This window comes from Taeniopygia guttata, chromosome 3 (assembly GCF_048771995.1).
Source record: "Taeniopygia guttata chromosome 3, bTaeGut7.mat, whole genome shotgun sequence".
NCBI classification, from domain to species: Eukaryota; Metazoa; Chordata; class Aves; order Passeriformes; family Estrildidae; genus Taeniopygia; species Taeniopygia guttata.
The window spans coordinates 114,929,400-114,950,125 of record NC_133027.1 but is presented as its reverse complement, the minus strand read 5'-3'; the positions used below and the strand labels follow the sequence as shown (position 1 = coordinate 114,950,125).

General features: G+C 51.6%; 1 protein-coding gene across 10 annotated transcripts in view; it reads right to left on the bottom strand.

Moving 5' to 3' along the window:
- SLC8A1 (solute carrier family 8 member A1) overlaps window positions 1–20,726 on the bottom strand; it is a 103,575-nt gene that overhangs the window by 34,133 nt on the left and 48,716 nt on the right. The window contains exon 1 of one of the 10 annotated variants that reach the window (XM_072927686.1): window positions 13,719–15,515. The exons of the other annotated variants lie outside the window; for them this stretch is intronic. Coding sequence (XP_072783787.1) covers window positions 13,719–13,900 — 182 coding nt within the window. The 5' untranslated portion in view covers window positions 13,901–15,515. Of the gene's footprint in view, window positions 1–13,718; window positions 15,516–20,726 lie in introns of those variants that run through there. 10 annotated transcript variants of the gene reach the window in all.

The window sequence follows — 20,726 nt, the reverse complement described above, 5'->3', positions numbered from 1 at the left end:
ACTAGAAATCACTAGTGCAGTGAATAGCTGGGGTGGATACCAGTTATTGATTAATCAACTGCTTGGACCTACAGCTGTCAAATGTCCAGATCCCTATAAATCCATTCTCTCCTGTGGCTGAGCTCCTGTATCCAAAGCAAGACAGTCCCACAGACTGAAAACCGAAATGCCACTTGCAGGAGTGGCACGTAACAAACATCTGAGCTTTAATCTTGGATAAAATATTTCCCAGTGGGATAATGTTTGTGTCATGGCTCTCACAAGGAAGAACTCTGTGCCTTTAGATCAGATTGAAAGCTGTCCTGGGTAGCCTTTGATCAATACATGTTTCTCTGCTGGCCTCTCCATAAAGCAGGGAAGAAATGGATGTTTTTGCTTTGCTCAGAGACCCAGGGGCTGGGCCAGCATCTGGCCAGACTGAACCCCACACAACCAGAAAGATCTGAAATTAACACACACCAAGCTGAATTTTTCAAATATGAGCCTCTTGAAGTTGTCTAACTTCTCACCAGGGAAATTTTTAATTTCAGAGATTAAACACTGTGTTTGGAGATTCAGAGGCAAGATGCAATGCTAATTAGCATTTGTCTCAAAGCCTGATTATTCACACTGTTCTTCTTTTAGGGAACATACTGCTTTCAAGCTCACACTAAATTTATGCCCACAGATCCACTTTCTCCTCTGATCAATACCCATTAGTTGCAACTTTTCCTAGATTTGAGCAGCAAGGGCATCTCCTTCTCCCCAGACCAGTGCTAGATCGGATCAGCAATCTGAAATCAGACTCACCCCGGTTTTCACCACAGCTCATCCCTTGAACCCTGCATGCTGCACTGGTGCTGCTGGTGAGGACAAGGAGCACAGAGAAGTGCTTGTCCCTCTCTACCATGTTCCCCCACAGTGGGAAAGGCTGCAAAGGGCTCTCAGCTCCTGCAGTGGGAATATCTGCTCAGCTCCCTTCTGCCTCTTTGAGTGGGATTTTACTGGCAGTGGAGAGACCTGCACCATCTCTCCCTGCAAGGAAGGGCTTAGTGAGCAGGGTCTGTCACCTCCCTGGGCTATTTCCAGGCTGGTGCAGGCACTGCAGCATGCTTGCAAGGTGCCATGGGTTGATGCCCTGGTTTGCCACAGGAAAAGCCTTTCCCTGCTCTGCTGCTGCAAAGGAGTGAGAAGTCCTGGTGGCAAACACTGCACTGTGAGCCCCACAGGGGTCCAGCATGGATATCCATGGAGGATGTTCCCCAGGCACAGGCAGCAGGGCTGGTTCAGCCCACCACAGCTGGGGCTCTCTCCCTGAGCCCCCTGCATCTTCCACGGCTGAGCCTGGGTCCCTCTGAGCCCAGCTTTGGTGATGTGGGCGACGCAAGGAAACCCAGGAGCCCTGGACAGAGCCTTGCTGATGTCCCCAGTCCACTCTCAAACGCTGCTTTCCTGATTTTCTGTCTATAACACAAGCACAAACCTAAAAAAGACATCCCCCAGCCTTCCCTCTGCAAGGGTTTGGGAGCAGCACTTCAAAACCTCTGTGAGGCCCTTGCAGACCGTGAAGTGGTGGCAAAAGCAGCTTAACCGAGTAAAATGAGATGATGCCAAATAAAAATGATCTTCCCTCTTTTCTGGGTTCATCCTCCCCACCAACCTATGCCTTCCACCTTATACCTGGCCAGCAGGTTCAGGCTTTTGGGTCAGGGCTTCCCTGGTGGATGCATGGCCCATCTTGCTGGGATTTTTTCCTAGGCAAAGCCAGGAAGGCTGGGAGGCTTCCCAGCTCCCTGTGGTTATTTCATGCCCTCTCTCCGTAGCTGTTGAGAAGAAACTGGCCAGAAATCCCACAGACACAGGGAAGAGCTCTGGGGCTCCCCAGCTCAGAGGAAGATGCTTTCATTTGTAAACTGAAATGAAAAAACACTAAGAAGGGAAAAGATCCAAGCAAAGAGTTTTAACTTCCCCACCCTAACCAGTGACACAAACCAGCCTTAGACAACAGCATACCGCAAAACCACGCGCAGCATTTTACATCTGTTTCCTGAAGTTGGGCTCAGGGTTAAGCTGGGCTCCAAACTCTGGCAGGAATAATTTCTGTTTCCTACTGGCACTTCAGAAATGGGTTTGAATACTGGCTTTTTAATCAGTGAGAGCTGCCAAGCCGTATCAAGTTTTCCATACTTAAAAGCTGATTTTTCCCAAGTGCACTTTTAAGAGATTCTTCATAAAGAAAATTAAAAAAAAATCCCTCGACCTTCTAAATTGCATCTGCTTTCTAATCTCACAATGCAGACATGCAGAGCTATGGGTGACTAATAGGTATTTAAGCTAGTTATTATTTTCTTCTGCAAACAGCAGCAAACCACAAAAGCTAATAATCTTGGATTTCATTATCTCGTGTGCTGAACACTTGGTGCTCCAGACAGCTGAAAGCAAAGAGAAAAACTCAAATTTTGTATCTCAAAAATGCAAACTGTACAAGAGCTGGTTGGAAGAATGATGACCTCAGCCCATTTCAGCAGGGTTAACCTGTTAGCATCCACTTGCTGAGAGATTCCTGCCCAAATCTCTCTGAGCACACAGCAGGGCCAGCACATGCAACTGAGTGCTCCTGGGAGAGCAGGAGGGAAACAGTCCTTTTAAACCATTTCCACTCTGAGCTGCCATCACTGGGAGCATTCCCAGCTCAGCATCACTTTCAAGATTCAGCCATAACTAAAACACATTTTTCTGGCTGACAATATTGGCATAAAAGCTGAGCCCTGCCTACCCCTGCTCTGCATGGACAAAGAGCAGGAGGAAGGAAATATTCCTTCTGCCTTACAGGCAGTAAGAGGAGCTGTTTCTGTAAGACTTTAGATGTCTAGGTTTTGTTTTCCCCAACACCTGGAACAAAAAAAGAAAGGGTTCCTATTTTTATTCCCCCAAAAGCTGATGACCTCCCTGTCTCTGGGTCAGCCCATTCCCTCACCTGCCAGCAAGTGACAGATTAAAACATCCACTTTCACTGCAGTGCTCCAGTCTGGGAGCTTTTTGAATCAAAATGAGACAGGCTATTTGCCAATTCACTTCTACATAAAATGGGGCTTTCAGCAGGGCAGGACAGCTGGGGAAATGGCAGCTCCCCTGGCTCCTGTGCTGCGCTGGCAGCCTGTGACTCAGTCTTATCACACCGGGGCGAGAGGCACAGCAGGCATTGTGGCAAAGAGGTGGCTGAGGGATGAGTTTTGTGAGGGTCCTGTGTCCTCCTTCTTCAACACATCCATCCTGCTCCCATTTGGTTCCCCTCTGTCCTCCTCTCTGCCTGCCTCAGCTTTCAGCTCGCTCAGGGACCAAAATCCCAGCAAGCAGCCAGGGCAAGCAGTCCTGGGCAGGAGGGGACACCTGCTTAGCTCGGACAAGTGAGGAACAAATCTCCTCTGCAACGGGACATGGACACAAAAGCCTGACCAAACACTTTTGTGCAGATGCCCTTCTCCATTGGCCTACTTCTCTCTCCACCCTTTTCCCTCTTCCCATCCACTGGAGACAGCATCAGTCCATGCAGGGAGCCCAAGAACCTGTCCCCAGCCTGTGTGTGTGTCCCCAGCACAGGAGCCCTTACAGATCCATTAGCTGAGCCAAAAGAAGGCTGCCAGAAGAAACTGGCTATATTTTAATAGGGTTTATGACTTCCTCATGAACCTGGGAGCCCAGAGGCTGTGCTCAAGGCTAGTTTAGCAATTTATCTTTGTGTATGAGACAACAGCCTACAACAGGGGATGAGCTGCCCCCATCTCCACAGGCATCCTGGGAAACACACAGACTAAAAAAATATGTAGCCTCAATGGCTCTAAAACTGCTCAGAGATAAAGAAAGATGTGAAGGCAGGAGGTGTTGGGAAGGCAGCAGCTGCCGGAGGAGCCAAGGGACGGATTAGTTTGCATAATTCATTCCTGCACTTCAAGGGGAGGCTCAGGAGCCAAGGTCTCCTCCTGCTGAAGTCGCTCTCCTCCGTCAGCATGCAGCAGAGACACGATCAATCATGGCCACTGCAGCTCCCCAGTGGCACTTCCAAGTGCTCCACTGAGCAGGGATGAATTACAGATGGCCAGGACGTAGCCGTGGGGTGCCCAGGTCTCTCTCTCCCAGACTCCTGCAGCCACTGAGCTCCACCCTCGCTCTCCCCTCAACCACACTTCCTCAGACAGATGGGATCAAGGAGATAACGCTTGTACATAGCGGCACCAGTGCTGATAACAAGCCACTAACAAGAGGCATTTCGTACTGTTCTGCTCTGAACAGGAGGCTGCCACCTGCAGAGAAAACACCAGCCAGCAGACAAGCCCCAGGTGCCTCTGTCTGCTCGAGGTGCTGCTCGCAGCCCAGGGCAGTGCTCAGCCTGCCAGCCATGTGCTGGGGAGCTCTGCTCCAGCACACATCACCCCTGTGCCAGCCTCCCGTGACCGTGACCGTGTCCCCAGCTCTGTGACAGCACAGCCAGCCAGGCTTTGTGAAGCACCTGGGCACCTCTAACCTGGACGTGCTGCATGAGACTCTGGGTGTTGCTGCAAATTGCTGAGCTGCTGCAGATTGGCATTGTTGGCATCCTTGGGTGGTGTATGGGACAGGGATGGCAGCATGACCAACTGGGATTTGGCCTCCTGAGCCCAAACAAGCTCTGGATTTCTTGTGTGACCACTTCAGCCCTGGTGGTACCAGATGTTCCTCAGTAAGCACAAGAGAATTCCTCTGCCAGCCATGGTGCACTCCCCAGGGCTGCAGCTGCTCTTCACCCCCTGCTTGTCCAAGCATCTTGATCTCAAGAAGAAAGCCCTGAGCTATGGCACATTCCCTCCCAGCTCTCCTCGGAGCCTCAGCTCCAGCGGGGAAAGAGCAGGAGAGCTGCGAGTGCCCTGTACTCCGACAAGGGCAAGGAGCACTCCATCCTGCAGGGATCTGCCCATGGCATTCCAGCCTCTGCCCGCAGGGATGTGTCCCCTGCTGGGGCCACGCTCCTCCACGCCAGGCACAGCTCGAGCTACAGCAGGTTTTTGCTCACTGGGTTTCTGTTTTTACTGGGTGGTGTCTCTGCAGGTCACACAGCCTTCCACTCTGCTCAAGGAGCCATCCATCTGCTGGGCAGTTGTTTCCACATGTGGGAGGAAGGGAGGGAGGAAGGGAGGGAGGGCTAGGACAGCACAGTTTGAGTGTGGCCCTTTCCCTTCATCACCTGCTACCTCCATTCCCCCAGCAGCTTGGGGGACCTTCAGCTCCCACCATCATTACCAGGGTCACAAACCTGCACGAGGTCCAGAGCAGCTGAGGAGGGCAAAGGGGTGATCGGGCACTGCTGATGTGATGGCTGGATCCAGATGTGATCCCACCTCATCATCCAAGCTCAGAGCAAGCACAGACTTGCTCCAGCTGATGCAAAAGACATTCCCCAACAATTTAAGTGCCAGGGAATCCATGAACATGTTGGGCTGGATCAGAGGGTCAGCAGCTCAGGGGTGAGTGAGAAGGCAGACAGGATCTCAAACTGCAGGGCAAGTACCAGTGGCTCTCTAAAGCTCACAGAGGGAAGGTGCTCCTGCAAGAGGAAACAAGGTGGGAGCGAGTGAAGCTGCTGAGAGAGGAGGGGATGGTGGTGCTTGTGCCTGCGAGCGGAGGGCAGCAGCTGCAGTGGGAACAGGCAGTTCCAGGGATCCACGGACTCCTCTGCCATGCAGACACCTGGCCCGGGCACCAAGAGCTAAAAATACCCCGCTCCCAGCAGAGGCCTGGGAACGAGCGGGTTTCCCATGGCACAGCCAAAAAGGAGAGGGCATGCAGGGTGGCACATCAGCGTGTGAGATCTCGTTTGTCCCTTGAAGAAGGGCGGGTTTAGGTCCAGGCAGTGGCACTTTTGAGGTTGCCCACCCGCCTGCCTGGGTTGGCACGAAGGCACACATGCTATCTGCGCTCACTTTGTTCAGAGGCAATGTTCTTGCCAATCTCAGCAATACTGGGTGATGTAAGTGTATCATCCATTATTACTATTTTCATTCTTGACACATGGAAAAATTAATTTTCTTTTTAGAAGTGATGTATGAAGAACCCAGATTTGCCTGAATAATATACGAACCTATAATCTGGCTGTTACCCTTTGTCTGAAGCATTAATATTAGCAGAAGGCAATTTAGGATGATTGCTTTTAAGTTGTAAAGCCAATGTTCAATTAGAGCATGAAATGAAAGACTTATCACTAGTACTGGCATAGAGATTTATTCGCAGAGTATTTATTTTCAGCCACAAAGATGCTGGTTTTGTCAAAAGTGACATGTTTAGAACAAGCTGCTTTTGTCTAATATTACTATGAAAAAGTGGTTTGGAATCAAACATTTTTATATTTAGGATAATGACAGCATTTTGTTAAAAAAAATTCAATGCCATGCTTTGAATTTCAGTCACTGAGTTTGGTTTGAGGAGGTTTCCATTCCTCTGCAGGCTGTAGAGGATACTGTTCACATTCTCCAGCACCTTTTGTGAGGGTGAGGGCAGTGAAAGTGATACCAGGAATATTTTAATAACCAACCAGAGCTCCCACCAGTCTCCCACGAATCTGAAGCTTTGTTGGACCCCAAACTGAACTGTGAATTAAGCCTTTGTTAAATGCTGGGGACCAGAATCATAGGCAGCCTTCCCTCCAGCATGCAAAGAAGTAAATGTAAGTCCATGGCTTGCAAAAAAACCCCAAACATGGCTTGGTACCTGCCAGCACTGCTAGTGGTGCACGGCAGCACAGGAGCTGGGGAGCCCTTGTCTGTGGGCAACCCCTGGGGCTTTCAGGCTGCTTCAAAATGGAAATTCCCATTTTGTCTGCACCTTTGGATGGCCACGACTCCAGACTTTCTAGTGAGACTTCAAGAGAGGCATGGGGAGGGATGGGTTTGTGAGGATGCAGCAGCTCCGTCAGGACAAACCGTGCACACAGTGCACGAGGTTTCCCTGGGGGGATAAAAGGGGAGGCAGGGACAAACAGCCTGCTGGTCTGCGACATCCTCACACAGCAGCTGCTCCGTGAGCTGCTCTGTCCAAGGTATTGCTGATTTTCCACACACAGTGCTCCTCAGGCCCTCCTGGGGTCCATTTGCCCCCGTGCTTTCCAAAGGGAAGCAGTTGAGGAGCTGGCTGCAGACAGTGCAGACTGCACTGGATTGCTGCAAGAATAACAACAAAAAAAGGGACTTTGGTGCTCGCTATGCCACGAGAGCTTGGAAATCTCTGGAGGGAATGAGCCACACACAGGGGACAGCCACGGTCAGGAGGGTGGTGAGGGAACGGAGAAGGTGCACATCTCTGCAGCCTGCCTGTCCTGACTCCCAGCATCACCAGTCAATGCCACCCTGACGTGCAGCTCAAGGCATGCTGGGGCTCCTGGAGCTGCGAGAGAGCAAGGCCCCAGGGCTGAACTCTGCCTGGGAGGGGAGCCTTTCCCTTCCCTGGCTGCCCTGGAGGGACAGCCAGGACCCACCTGGCCCAGGGAAACTCGCCAGTACATCTTGTTCCTGCTTGGCACTATTAATTTGGCTAAGCAGCCAGGGCTGGCAATGTACTTGCAGAGTCCTGCACTGAATAAAAAGCCCCGATGCTGAGACCCAATTCAGGGCCAGGATGGAGCAGAGACCTGCTCCTCTCGGCCTGGCACTGCCCTCCATGCCCGTGGCTCTGTCACTAGCACACTGCTTGTCCCTCCAAAATGCACCACTACCTCCCAGCTGCTTCCCCATTGAGAAGCTGTGATCCAGCCTAGAGGTGCAGAGCAGAGTTCAACCTCTGGAGATGGCAGCTCCCATCGCTCTCCGATCCTCTTGGGACATTTATGTAAAGAATTTGCACTCAAGCAGCGACGCACACAGCAGCTCTGCCAGCACGAGTGTGCCCAACAGAGAGGCACTGATTTTTTTCCAAGGCAAAGGTCTGAACCTGAATTGCCACCAGGACTTTTTAGTGGATGAAGAATGGCAATTAGAAATGTTATTCATGAGTGCTTTCAGATGGGTTGGCAGTTGTTTAGTTTAATTGTATGAGATGGCTAGTTAGAGCAGGACAGCTGGGTATCTGCAATTAATCTGCGCTTAAAACACACTGAAAATTAGCAGTAAAGTCTGGCTGGGTCTTGGGTTGCTGATATGGAAATCCCAGTGGAAAGATTAAAGGAGTGAAAGGACGTATCTCCAAGAGAAGTTTATTCCCACAAAAGAAATCTCTGGGTTCATTTTACACAAAGCTGTTTCTCGAGGCTGTAGAGATTATCTCCTTCCTGAGATATTTTCCAGCTGCACTTTGCAGAGGTCTGGATGGATCTGAATTACACCTTGGTTCTGAGCAGCCTCTGGCACAAGTTTGCAGCGTCAAGAAATGGAAAAAAAAGAAGTACTAGAAAGTTTCTTGCAGTGGGAACATTTGTCACTGAGATGTTTCACGGAATAAACCCCGGGCACGAGACCAAGAGAAGTAATTGGACTGGCCATGCTCCATGTTTTAGATACTTGTCTTGGGCTTTTCAAATGTGCAAAGAATATCGCTTCTTTCTTCCAGAGAGCAAGGATGAGAGGCCTTGATGCATTTGCTTCTTCAGCTTGCATATCCTCTAGGCCTTCACCCCCAAGTCACACTGCCTTGTCCCATGAAACGCTGCCAGCACGAGAACCTGCTTTTGCTGCTGTGCTGAAAGGCCTGTGCTGCTGGAACAGGCAGGAGGTGCCACGTGGGACTCACACCACAGCACGTGCTGAATCCATGAATCCAGCCCGGAGTCGTGCAAGGACATTGTCCCCAGAGCAGGACCTCAGCTCAGGACAAGGACAGTGTCCCCAGAGCGGCACCTCGCCTCAGCTCAGGAGAGCCAGCAGAGACGTTCTCAGTGTGCTTTCTGCTGGCATCTCCCATGAGCATCCGTCTGCCAGCTCAGTCCCGAGGGTGCCCCGCGCTGCCGAGGAGCAGATCCCTGATCCTGCCCTTTGTGCACAGCCCTCCCCACGATCTGACAGCTGGGGAAGGGAGGCAGGGCACGGGGTGAGGGGCAGTGGGAGCACTGGCAGGTAGAGGAGGCTGTGGCCGGAGATCTCCCCGTGCTCTCACACTGCCAGCGTGGCAGGGAGAACACCTGAAAGGTGTTTGCTTCCCCACTCCATGCTGTGGATGAAGCCCTGCTGCCTCCTGAGCTGAGCGCCCATCAGTCTCGTCTCAGAAGTGACTCTTGTGGGGAGCCCAGGCCACACGGACGGGCCAGCGAGAGGCTGTGGGAGAGGAAAAAAGCATATCCCCAGTGCCAGGATTCACCTGGGACAGCCCTGAATTTACCCTTGTGCAGGCAGCCCCTCTGGGTCTGCCCGGCTTGTGGCTGGTTTTGGGAGCCCAGTTCCCGTCAAGGTGTGAGAAGGCCTGGGGGTGGCAGGGCTAGGATGATCCACCCAGGAAATTCAGGGTCCTACAGGTCTCTGGAAAAACTGTCTGGCCTGGGCAGTAAGGCAGCTCTGCCTGCACTTGGGAAGCTGCTCCTCACTGTGCTGGTCCCTCAACACAGTGGCTCCCGAAGCTCCTCTGGCATCACACCACCTTTCTCAGCAGGCATCTGCTTTTTAATTTAATTTTTTTAATCTAATCCTCCATACTAATGAGTGCCTGCCTCAAACCTCGGCAGGTTTTGAAGCAAAAGAAGAGCAGGGAAAGGCACCAGCTACCCACAGAGGGAACGGCAGCCCTGCGATTCCAGCCGTGCTGCAGCCCCTGCTGGGGCGGCCCGGGCTTCTGAGGGATGTTCAGCTGATCAAACACTGCAGCTCGCTGTGCTGCCACCCAGGTGAGCACTCAGGCACGGATCAATTGCCATCTTCAGGAGGTAATTACAGGGACTCTGAGCCCCCTCTCCATCCCAGCACAGACCACAGGCTCCAGCTCTGCCTCTGAAGCACGGCAGCGAGCGGAGATGGATGGATTTACACAATCTCTCTCTGCCAACAGGCGATCCACCATCAATATTTAAACCAAATGAGTCTCCAGAGTGGGATGAGGAGCGCTTGATAAGGCAGCATCCATCATTTTGGTTTTTAATTTTGCGCCTGCTCACTCAGTGCACGGCATTATACACACATTGAGTAAATGAATAATGGATAAATAATTCACCAAATGGCTCGTCCTCCTGGTTCTCCCAGCCATTATGGAGCTTGGGTGCCTGGTGCAGGGATCCTGGAAGTGCCAAGTGCAGGGAGGTGGTTTTGGGAGGTACCACAGTGATTCAGTACTCAGCACTTCTGAAGTCCCCCAGCCAACAGATGTGACTCCACAGCTGCCCAGCTGGCTTTAGAAAGGTACATCAAAGCCTTCACTCTCCAACAACTTCCCAGGGGCTCACTGGGGTCTCAGCAGCCCCACAGCCATACCTCTGTCAACTCTGCCCGTGCAGTGGGTGATGGACACCCATCCCTGCTATTCCCAGTGTGCTGCAAGGGTGCCAGCACCTCCATGGGCAAAGTGCCCAGGACCTCCTGCTGTCCCACCTTTATGCTCCTAGGGCAGCCAGGGAAATCCTGGTCCTCCTGAAGCTTGTGCTGAAACTCTGTTGGTCAGGCAGAAAGAAACTGCAGCCTCTGCTGCCATCACTGAATAGAGAGGACAGGCTTTTGTCACCCCACGGGGTTGTTTGGCACAAGCACTTGGACACTGCATGCCACAGCTCTCAGCAGCGCCTTTAAAAGTGGCACTTTTGCTGAGGGGAAAAGGGACAACGGTGCCAGTGTCTGCTCTAGGAAAGGCAATGAATCCAAGGAGGCAACCATTTCAGGAAGCCCTCCCCACACTCTTGTGAGGCTGCAAGCTGGCTGCACCCCACTCCACAGTTATTACTCCTGTCCCTTCCCTGTAAGGACAGGGGAGCAGAAGGGACCTGCCAAACCTTGGCCAGAGCTCTCTGCCGACCCTCCACTTCCCAGAAAAAGCATTGAGGTCTGCAGGACATGAATGACTGGTTCAAATATTGCAGGATCGTTTGCTGGAGCACCCAGAAGCCTTATCTGCAGGAAATGCTGACAAATGCCTAGCTGGATGGTAAGAGCATGACAGGCATGGGAGGCTGTCCCAGCAGCTCAGCTGCTTGGGACAAAGGAAAAGTCTTAATTTATGGTGGCAAACAGAAAATCAACTCCAATGTTTGGTACAAAAGGCCTGGCAGTTCCTGCTGGAAGATGCTGGAGTGGATTCTCTCCAGTGGCAATCAGCAGGCTCTGAACCTTTGCAAAGCAGTTTGCTTTGTGCTGAAAGCTTTACAGATTCACCAAGACTTGTGCACAATCTGGTCCCAGAGGGGTGTGCAGGCAGTGTCAGCTGTTCCAGAGCAATCTCAGCCCTCTCTGCCTGCAGATATCCTGACCTGATGTAAGGTGATCCAGGTCTGCTGTGCTTTCAGACCTGTGTTGTGAGAGAGCTGCCTCCTCATAGCTCTGTGCATTTCTGGGTCTCCACATGAGGTGTCAGAGCAAGCCAGTATTCATGGATACACAACATGTCTTAAAATTCAGCAGCCAGATCCCTAAAGCATGGCTCCTGAAACGTGGCAGTCAGCTCTGGTTTTCCTGCAGCACGGCTGCAGTGAGCAGGCACCTGCCAGCGCTACACCACCCCAGCCCATCCCCAGGAACGCTTGGCTGGGGCTGGCTGAAGCCTGTGCACAGCCCTGTGACATGGGGCAGCAAAGGGACACACAGAAATGCTTTTGGCTTCCTCAGGGAGCTTTCTGCTCCTCTCCTCACTCCTCTTCTCCTTTCTCCCAGCTGCAGCTGTCACACGGAGAAGCGCAAGAAAACTCATTGAGGCAGTAGAAGTGCTGCTCAGCCCCAGCAGGAAGCACATGCAGGAAATCCCTGGCACGCCATGCACATCCAAGCAGCAGCAGGGGATGGGAGCAAGCCTTTCCAAAGTACCTGACCAGAAAAAGGCTCTCCCTCGCTCCAGTTCCTGCTGTGCCCCTGCAGTTTCAGCACCAGTGCTTGCGGGGGACACAGAGGTGAAATACCCCAGGGGCCAGCACTGGGATCTCTCAAGCTCTGGCAAAGCCTGGCAATAAAATTTGACATTTTGAGGTGGGACAGTTTTATTACTTTTTTTTTTAATAGCAATAGTAAAAGTCAGTCTTTTGGCAGGTGCCTGGAGCTGTACCTTGCGATATGAGAAATGGTTCAGCGTGTGACAGCTGAGTTCATGGGCTTTGAAAAGCTTGGAAGAGCAGTGGGATGGGGTCTTTAATACACTTCTTTTAAGGGGGAAGTTCACGGAGGGGCGAACGAGCAGAAAGCCAAAGGAAGTGGTGTGGGATACCCGTTGTGAGCCCCTGTGGGCAGGGCTCCCAGCACTGGCAGGGTCCAGGTCTGTGCCCAGAATGAGGACACAGGAGTAAAAGGGGAGAAGGGCACTCTGCTTCCTTCCTCCCCACACCCCCAGTCCAAGGAAGAGAAATAAGAGCCCAGTATCAAAGCAAAAAGCAACCAGATCCCTCCCCTTCCCTGGCTCATTTTGAGCTGACCTTTAATTACTGCAGAAGGGAAAATGGGCTGGTCAGTTTGCATTAGGAATTCACTGGAGTGGCTGGTGCATTCTCCTGCTCATCAAACCCAAGACGCTTGGAGAAGCCCTGTGAGCAATCAGTGCTACAACCTACAGCCAAAAAATGTTAAAGTCCATATGCATATAGTTAGGAAAATGTTAATTAATTTGTTCTGATACACTTCAGAAAAAAACCTCCGCTCAAATAGCATCAGGGAGCTCAGGCAGATTATAAATTGCCTTGCTCAAGATTGTAAATATTGTATCCATGCCTCCCTGTGTGTTTTAAAGACATTTTCATGGGCTGTGCCTGTGTGGAAGAGATTTGTTTTAATATTTTACTAAGGAAAGCGTATTTCATCTGCGTGGTGCTTGCAAATGAGGGAATTTTTATTTTGAAAAGCTTCTTCAGCTGTAAAGAGAGCAAGTGTGGACGATACACAGACATGCCACTGCAATAAGGCAGGATGCTGCAGCTGCCCTGAGATGTGATTTAAAATGCACAGGGCAGATGTGAGAAAAAGAGAGAAAAAGAAATGGAGATGAGGGAAAAATAGAGCAGGCACTGATCCCTGGGCCTCTCATGCCCCGATTCCACGTGTGCCAGGGGCCAGCTGAGCCTGGGCAGAGAGGGATCGGGGAACACCGGGGGCTGCCAGTGCAGGGCAATCACCTCTTGCCATCAATAGCCAGGCAATTACCGATCAGGGCTGGCGTGGCATCACCATCAAGGAATCTCATTTGCAGCAGGGGATGCCCAACAGGAACAAAACTACTTTCTTTTTTGCAAACATAACCAGATTTCACCCTGTGCACTTGCAGAGGAAAAGCTGGAAGTGCGGACTGGGTACAGCGTGGCAGCTCTCATGCCCTATACGAGTACCCTCCTAAACCAAATGTTTAATTCAGGGCTGCTCTGACCCTGGGTTTTCCTGCAGCACTGGGGCTGCCTGAATGGATTCTCCTGTCCTGAGCCATGCAAGCTCTCCCCGGAATGCTTCTGTCTCCTGCCATGAGGGGCTGCAGCTGCAGCTGCTCAGCAGTGTGCACACACAGCCCCCAGTCACACACGGGCTGGGGGAAGCAATGGGACTGAGGTCTGGTGCATCTGAAGAGCAGAAAGGATTCCCTTACCACCCCCCAGCCCCACCTCACCAAAGTCAAGGATCTACCTGATCAGAGGGCTCCTCTTCTCAAACTGACTGAAGAAAGACCCCTGGCTCAGCACTCCCAGGGAGACAGAGCATCCCACTCGAGCTGGAGGGTGACACAGCCCGGTGACCCTGCCAGAGACAGCTCCAAGTGCCAGCAAAGCTGCAGCCAGCTGCAGGACTGAGGAGAAAACAGGGCCCATTCTGTGCAACAAGCAGCGTTTCAGGGAGAAGCTTAGCAAGACAGACTCAAAGCGCTGCTGTTCAAAGAGCTGCTAACATTTCCAGTGTGCCTTGAAGAATTTTGTCTATTTTTGTGCCGTGAGCTGAGCTCTGATGATCTAAATCCAGATCAGCTCCGCTTCACAAATGCAGCAGCTCTGAATTCAGCCTGGTTTAGCTCTGGTCTTTTATCCTTGGGAACCATGGCTCGCTCTGAAGATCGGAGGAAGCACAATGCTATGAAAAGCACCAGGAATTCAGCCCTTGGAGCCAAAGAAGCAGGCACATGCTGCAGGGGGTGAAGCCACGTGCAGCCAGCTGCAGTTATCCTGAGACACCCGAGCAAGCTCGCTCCCATCCAGCCCGGCCATCCAAGGCAGCCAAGACATGGGCAGACCTCACAGAATAAGGACAGCTCTCTCCCAGTGCTCCCAGGGGTGGATTTCGCTCGGCTGGTGCTAAAGGTTTGCCAACGACAATCTGCCACTAACAGCAAGATGCAGGACATGCCGAAGACCTGGACCAAAACCAGGTCTGCTTTGTGCCTCGGAGCCCTCTCCAGCTTCCAGCACCTGATCCTGTCTGGCCTTCTGCAGGGCTGTGCTGGGCGCTGGCAAGGTCTCAGAGCAGCACAGCACCGAGCAGAGCCTGTGTGCAGCTGCAAAGAGCCTGGCACGTTGCTCCTCGGTGCATACTCAGGCCCTCCTCTAAAAACCCTCCATGCTTTTCACTGCACACTGCTGTGGGTTGGAGAACTGCTGTTCAACAGAGAGGAGACGTGAAACACTGCCAGCAATTGTCTTCTGCAGGGGTGGGGACAGACCTCAGCACCCTCAGAGCTGTGTCCTGGCATGGGCTCAGACACATCCCTCTGGCGGCTGGCTCCTGGTGGAGGTGGTGGCCTGCCTTTCAGTTCTCTGCCTTCAGCTGCAGGACACCAAAGCAAGGCAGATTGCTGCTCCATGGTGCAGTGTCTCCAGCATGCACTGGAAAACAGAGCTCAGAATGCTCAAAAGGCACCTAAACCTGACTGCTTATGCAGGAGCAGCAGGAAAAGGAGATGCCCCTTCCACTGCTGCACAGCAGCCGTCCCTCAGTGACTCTTCCAGGTACTGGCAGCTTATCTAGCACACATAATCTGCCTGAAATAGTCTGCATTTATCACTTTTGCCACGGTGTTTGAGCACCTTGCAAGCTTTACCAGCTCTCTGCAATACAGGGAGCTGCTGCTGCCTGCTGGGAGCAGGTGGGGAGCTGGTGTGGGTGGCATGTGTGAGTCCTGGGGATGAGAGATGTTCCCCCCAGCCCCTCTCTGCCAGGCTGCCCAGAGCTCGCTCTCCTTGCCTGGAGAGAATGCCTCTGGAGCATGAGCATCTGCTTTACCCTGGGGTAAGCAGCAAAGACCACGAGCTCGATTTCTGCTCCTCTTTTAACCTAGATGAAAAAAAGCCTTTCAAAGCGCCCGCTTCAGCCTCCTTTTCTTGGCTGCAAGCAAAAAGCCTGCAGGCACAGGAAGGGCAGCAGGCAAGCACCCCGAGGCAGCCACTGGCAGCCCCTGGGGGACACCAGCCATGCCCCAGCCCGAGGGGTGAGGGTGCCCAGGCCTGCCACCGCCGCTGCGGAGCGCGGCCGCCCCGAGCCACGCCACGTTTCTGTGAGGAACCCTGCACGGCATCTGGCCACAGATGTTGGTTTGGGCAGCCACACACCCTGCCTGGCCTGCAGCAGCCAGCCCCCGAGGAGAGAGAGCTGCTCCCCAAACACATCACCTCGTGCCTGGATGCACAAGGGACGGCTCCAGCAAAGGCCAGGCACCACGGGCACAGCGCTGCAGTGACCCAGGGTTTAGTTGTTGCATCTGCCTCTGGTTTCATCCCTGTCAAGTGGCATAAACAATCAAATCAGCATTAATAAGGGCATTTGGTGCAGGCTTTTAGGTTCTTATCTGGCTTTTAATGATTCATTCAGCTTCCCTCGGCTCTTGCAACCCAAGCCCTCTCCATTCTTCCTGATCAAAACCTGCCGGGAGCCACCCCAGCACTGGCTGGATAAATTAAAGGGACTTGGGCTGCAAGGACTAAAGGACTCACAAGGGGAGGATGAGTTCTCTGTAGAGGCACACAGAAACAAGCCACATTTGCTTGGGCAAATTAGCAGCTCCACGGACACGTAACCAGGACACTGCTGCTGCCGCCACGCTCAGCCACGACGCGTTTCCCGATGGAATCATCCCTGGCAGCCCCAGCCCCGCTCTGCCACTCCGCTGTGGCCCCATGACCACACCAACGCTCTGCTGAGGGGGCGGCCACCACGGAGGGGACAGCAGAGCAGAGAGGGGATATTTTTTTCCCCACACTGCATCGTTTTCCCGTCTCCATTTTCGTGCCCCACACCTCCACGCCAAGCAGCCCGAGCAGCTCTCAACCAGGGCAGAGGAAAGCCTCCAGCACATCTCACATCTGTCAGGCAGCTCTCCCTGCCCCTTGATGCTGATGTATGGTCTCCTTGTCCAGCTGCCAGAGGGACCCCTTATATCAGATAGCTTTTATCTCAAAATAAGCCCTGGAAAAATAACACAGACTTTATTTGTCATTCACTCTGGGAAAGTTTTGAGCTAATAAATAAAGAAGTTATTTTAAAGAGAAATAGCTTTCTTAAAAACTTCTGCTCAGGGCTCTGACAGAAATAACAATACCTCTGCTGCCTAAATACCCATCAGCTCAGCTTCTGTAAAATAAGGTTTCTTTGGCTGCAAAGAACAAAACTTTGCAAATGAATTTGCTTCACACTCATGTAATTAGTGATTAGCTCCCTGTTGGAAAATGATTCCCCCACACAATATTTGGGTGAATCACACTCAAGTGAGGTTTTTGTAACTTGTTTTGTGCATGAACACAGAGGCACATCAGAATCTTGGCTAAATTCTTCCCTTTGATCTGCTCTTCATTTCAGTGCAACTGAGACCAGAGGTCTCAGCTCTTAAACCACAGGAAACTTCAAGTGTTAATGTTGGTATTAGCAACCCCCCTGCCCCGCTGGCACTGAAAGTCAGAGATGGGGTCCTGCTTCCTGGTGTCAGGCCAGGACTCCTGAGGACAGCTCGAGAATTTCTGCAAAGTTTTGGGGAGCTATTTACAGTGCTTGAGCAAAGAGGTGAGAGTGTAACTCCCCCAGTGGAGTGCAGACACGCGAGAAGCACAGCACCATGCAGGACAGGAGCCCTTTGCCCTAAGCTGGATTTTGGAGCAGCATTTTCACATGATAGATCAGGGCTTGTCTTACTCTCCTGCCCCCAGCTCACATGTGGGACAAAAAGTTCCCAGCTGTTTTTTCAGGGTAAAAAGGGTCTTTTTGCAGTGTCTGAATTAAATTTGACTCACTTTTGCCTAAATCTCATACAGCAGCCTTGGGAGACACCCCTCCAGCAGCAACTGTATTTCTCCTAATTCTCCTTTTCCTGTGGCAAACATGGCCTTTCATCACTTGCCCAGCTGGGTGGATTGGCAGGATGATGAAAAAACGAGAGAGCCTCAGTAAATTCAGTCAGTGATGTTGGCCAAGTTTGATTGAGTCCCCCCTGCCGAGGGCACTGACACAACCTAATCACTCAGTGGAGCCATTACCACCCTGTACATCCACACCTGTATACGTGTTTTATCTTTTCATTGAATGACTGGATGTTCTGTGTTGGAAGATTATCTGATTCCAAGACCCTTGCCAGGGCAGGGATGCCACCCACTAGAGCATGTTGCCCAGGGCCACTTCCAGCCTGGCCCTCTGCTGTTCCAGAGATGAGGCATCACAGCTTCTCTGGGCAGCCTGATCCAGAGCCTCACTTGAGGTTAAGAGGGCAAGTCACATGAAGATGGCCTTCAAAGCCATTTAAACCCTTGGGTAGGTTCAGTTCCCAAATCAGCAGGAGAAACAGCCTTAAGGCTTTGCCCTGGTGGAGAAGGTCCATGTACCCTTTGGCTCTAATCCGGGAGTCCTTAGTCAGCTCTTAAAGGTAACAGAAATCCCTGTGGCCTTGCAAAGCAGCATGGCATCTGTACCCATGAAAGAAATGCCGGAGGGGAGCCACACGGGGCATTTTGCCTTCTTTTCAGCCACAGGCCTGTGGGTGGGAGCAGTGACAGGCCCCTGCACGCAGTGGGGAAGCGAGCAGCAGCCCGGCAGGACGATCACGTTCCGTGCAGAGCTGTCCTGGGCTCCGCTGGCACACAGCCGGCAGCACAACATTGGTGTTGTTTCAGCACAACCAGAGCTGCTGACTTCAGGCCTCTGCTGGTGTTCCCCCTTGCAAAGTTCACGGGGTACCAAGTGCTTTTTGTGCTGGGACTCATTTCCCCATCTGAAGGGAAAAGTGACTTTACCGAAAAGCGACAATTCTGAATTCTGCCCTCCCCTACGCACATGGCAGCACTGCTTGGGGATAAAAAAAGCTCACGGTCTGTTTTTGTGTTCTCTTTCTCCTCTACACTATTTACCATTGTTTCACAGAGACTCAACAACACCATGCATGGTATGCTCCATTTCTCCCAGCATGGTGAACCCAAATTTTATGTATCAGAGAGCTGCTCCCCGTGCTGAATGAGACACCAGACCTCACCAGAGTGGAACACTCCCCCCTTGAATTGTCACTGAGAAATTTGCCACACAGAGACTCAGTGAACATGTGGTTAGCTTAAATTTGAATAATTTAAAAAAAAAAACCTTAATAAAATGAAGGAATCTGGCTCCTCTTAAGGTGGGTCTAAAGCTGAAAGGCTACAGCAAAAGCAAGCAGGGCAGTGGCTCTCCTCATGTTCGCCCAAAAGGATGCACCACTCATCTTATTTCAGGATGGAGAGGGGCCAGCAGCCTCGCTGCCGTATGTAAAACTTGCTCATGTTGTTCCTGGCCTCCTGAAGGATTCCCAAATAAGCTGTCCATCCTCCTCTGCTGAGGAAGGCTGCCTGGATCTGCAGCAGTGCTGTCACTTCATGGCCCTCCTGGAAAACACAGCCTGGCCAGGTCCTGCAGGGGCTTTACTGGCTTCGGCAGGCTCTGGGGACTGGCACTCTGTAAGGAGCTGGCTGTATTTCTGCATGGGAACTAGATTTGGTTACGTGCTTGCCTGTTTGGGTTCCAGTGCAGCAAGTGGGGCAGCTGCTGTGTGGGGTGAGTGGCAATGGATCTGCTCAGCCTCGCTGCTGTGCTGGCAGAGCAAAGAAAAGGCCTTTGACGCTTTGTCCTCCTCTCCTGCCCCCAGCTCACGTGTGGCACGAAAAGTTTCCAACCTCTTTTTCAGGGTACAAAGTGGCTTTGTGCAGTAACTGAATTAAATTTGGAGAGAAAGTGTGCCATCAACCAGAGGTGTCAGGTGTCAGAGCAGGAAATTGGAGGATAAGCATCTCAGCACTCTGTGCGTAGCTTGTGCGTAGTTCAGATGGCTTCAGCCTGCTCCAGCTCCCATGAAAGGACAGCAGTGAAAGCCAGTGACAATAGTTTAGGGATCTGAGAGAGGCTGAGGCTCTGAAAATACCTCAGCAGTGGAAAAAGAAAACAAGGAGGAAGAATAAGCGGTCAGTTTTCAAAGGAACGAGCTCACCTGCAGGGTGCAGGGAGGATGTGCAGGGCTGCAGAAGTTCCTGAACAGGCTGAGAAAAGTGTCTGGATGTGTCCATGGATGCACACGCACACAAATGGGCTAACACACGATGTGTGCACATTTAACTCGAGCTTAGAGAGAACTGGGAGAACCTTCAAAGGCACCCAAGGAGGACAAGGGAGTGGGAAGATGAAGTCTGCAGAAACTAATGCAGAGCAGCACACATACCAATGGCAAACCTACATGCCCTACATTGTAAATCAGCTGAAGCTGCTCCTGGAAACGACTTCCCAGCAGCCAGCCCGGCGAAGAACTCTGACATCACCAAAACAAAATAAAACCTTCTGCTGTGCAAACAGTAGATTGAAAAAAATAGTATCAAACCAGCACAATAACATTCAGTAAAGCAGCTGCAAGGGCACATATGAGGTTTCTGTTATTCCACTTCAGAAAGGGAGAACATCAAGTAACAGGGTGACAACTGATACAGGAGTGCAGAGATTTCCATACTAAGCCAGGCTGCACACAGAGGATTTGTTTAGCTTAAAGATAAAGCAATATATAAAAGGTCTGCCTGACACTTCTCATTTATTCTTCCTTGACACAAGAATAAATGATCTTGGTGAAATGAAAAAGCAGCGTATTTCAAAGAAACAAAAGGGTTTTTATATTCTTACCTACAGTGCACCAAATTGTGGCACTGACACATTGTTGAGAGCAGGAAATTAGCATGATTAAAGACAGAATCAGATGTTTAAGAGGAAAATACAATTACTTGAGATGAAAGTTTAGGGAAAAAACCCATGCAAGCCCCTGTGCTTTTATGAGAAGATATTTACAAATATGCTTTCTCATTCAGTCCAGGCCAAACAACTAGAAACAAAGAATTGGTCCAAAGATGCTGGAAGGTAGCCCCAAACCAGTGACTCTGGAAATGGTGCAGCTCTCCCTCCACCTCTCCCTGTGTCCTGAGCTGGGTGCATAAGAGAGGGAGACTATGGTGGGCAGGGAGTCAGGGACACGACAGCCCCCCAAAAGGCCTTTCACTCCCATGGCCACCTCTCAGCTCGGTTGTTCAAGGCCCTGGTAAAGGCTGGAGAGCAGCTGAGGTCTGGAAAGCTCACCTGGCAAGTGTGGGCCCAGAACAGGCAGGCAGCCTGCTGCTCCTCTGGGAGAGTCTGACCTAACCTGCATGGCCAACAGCACAGCAATAAGGG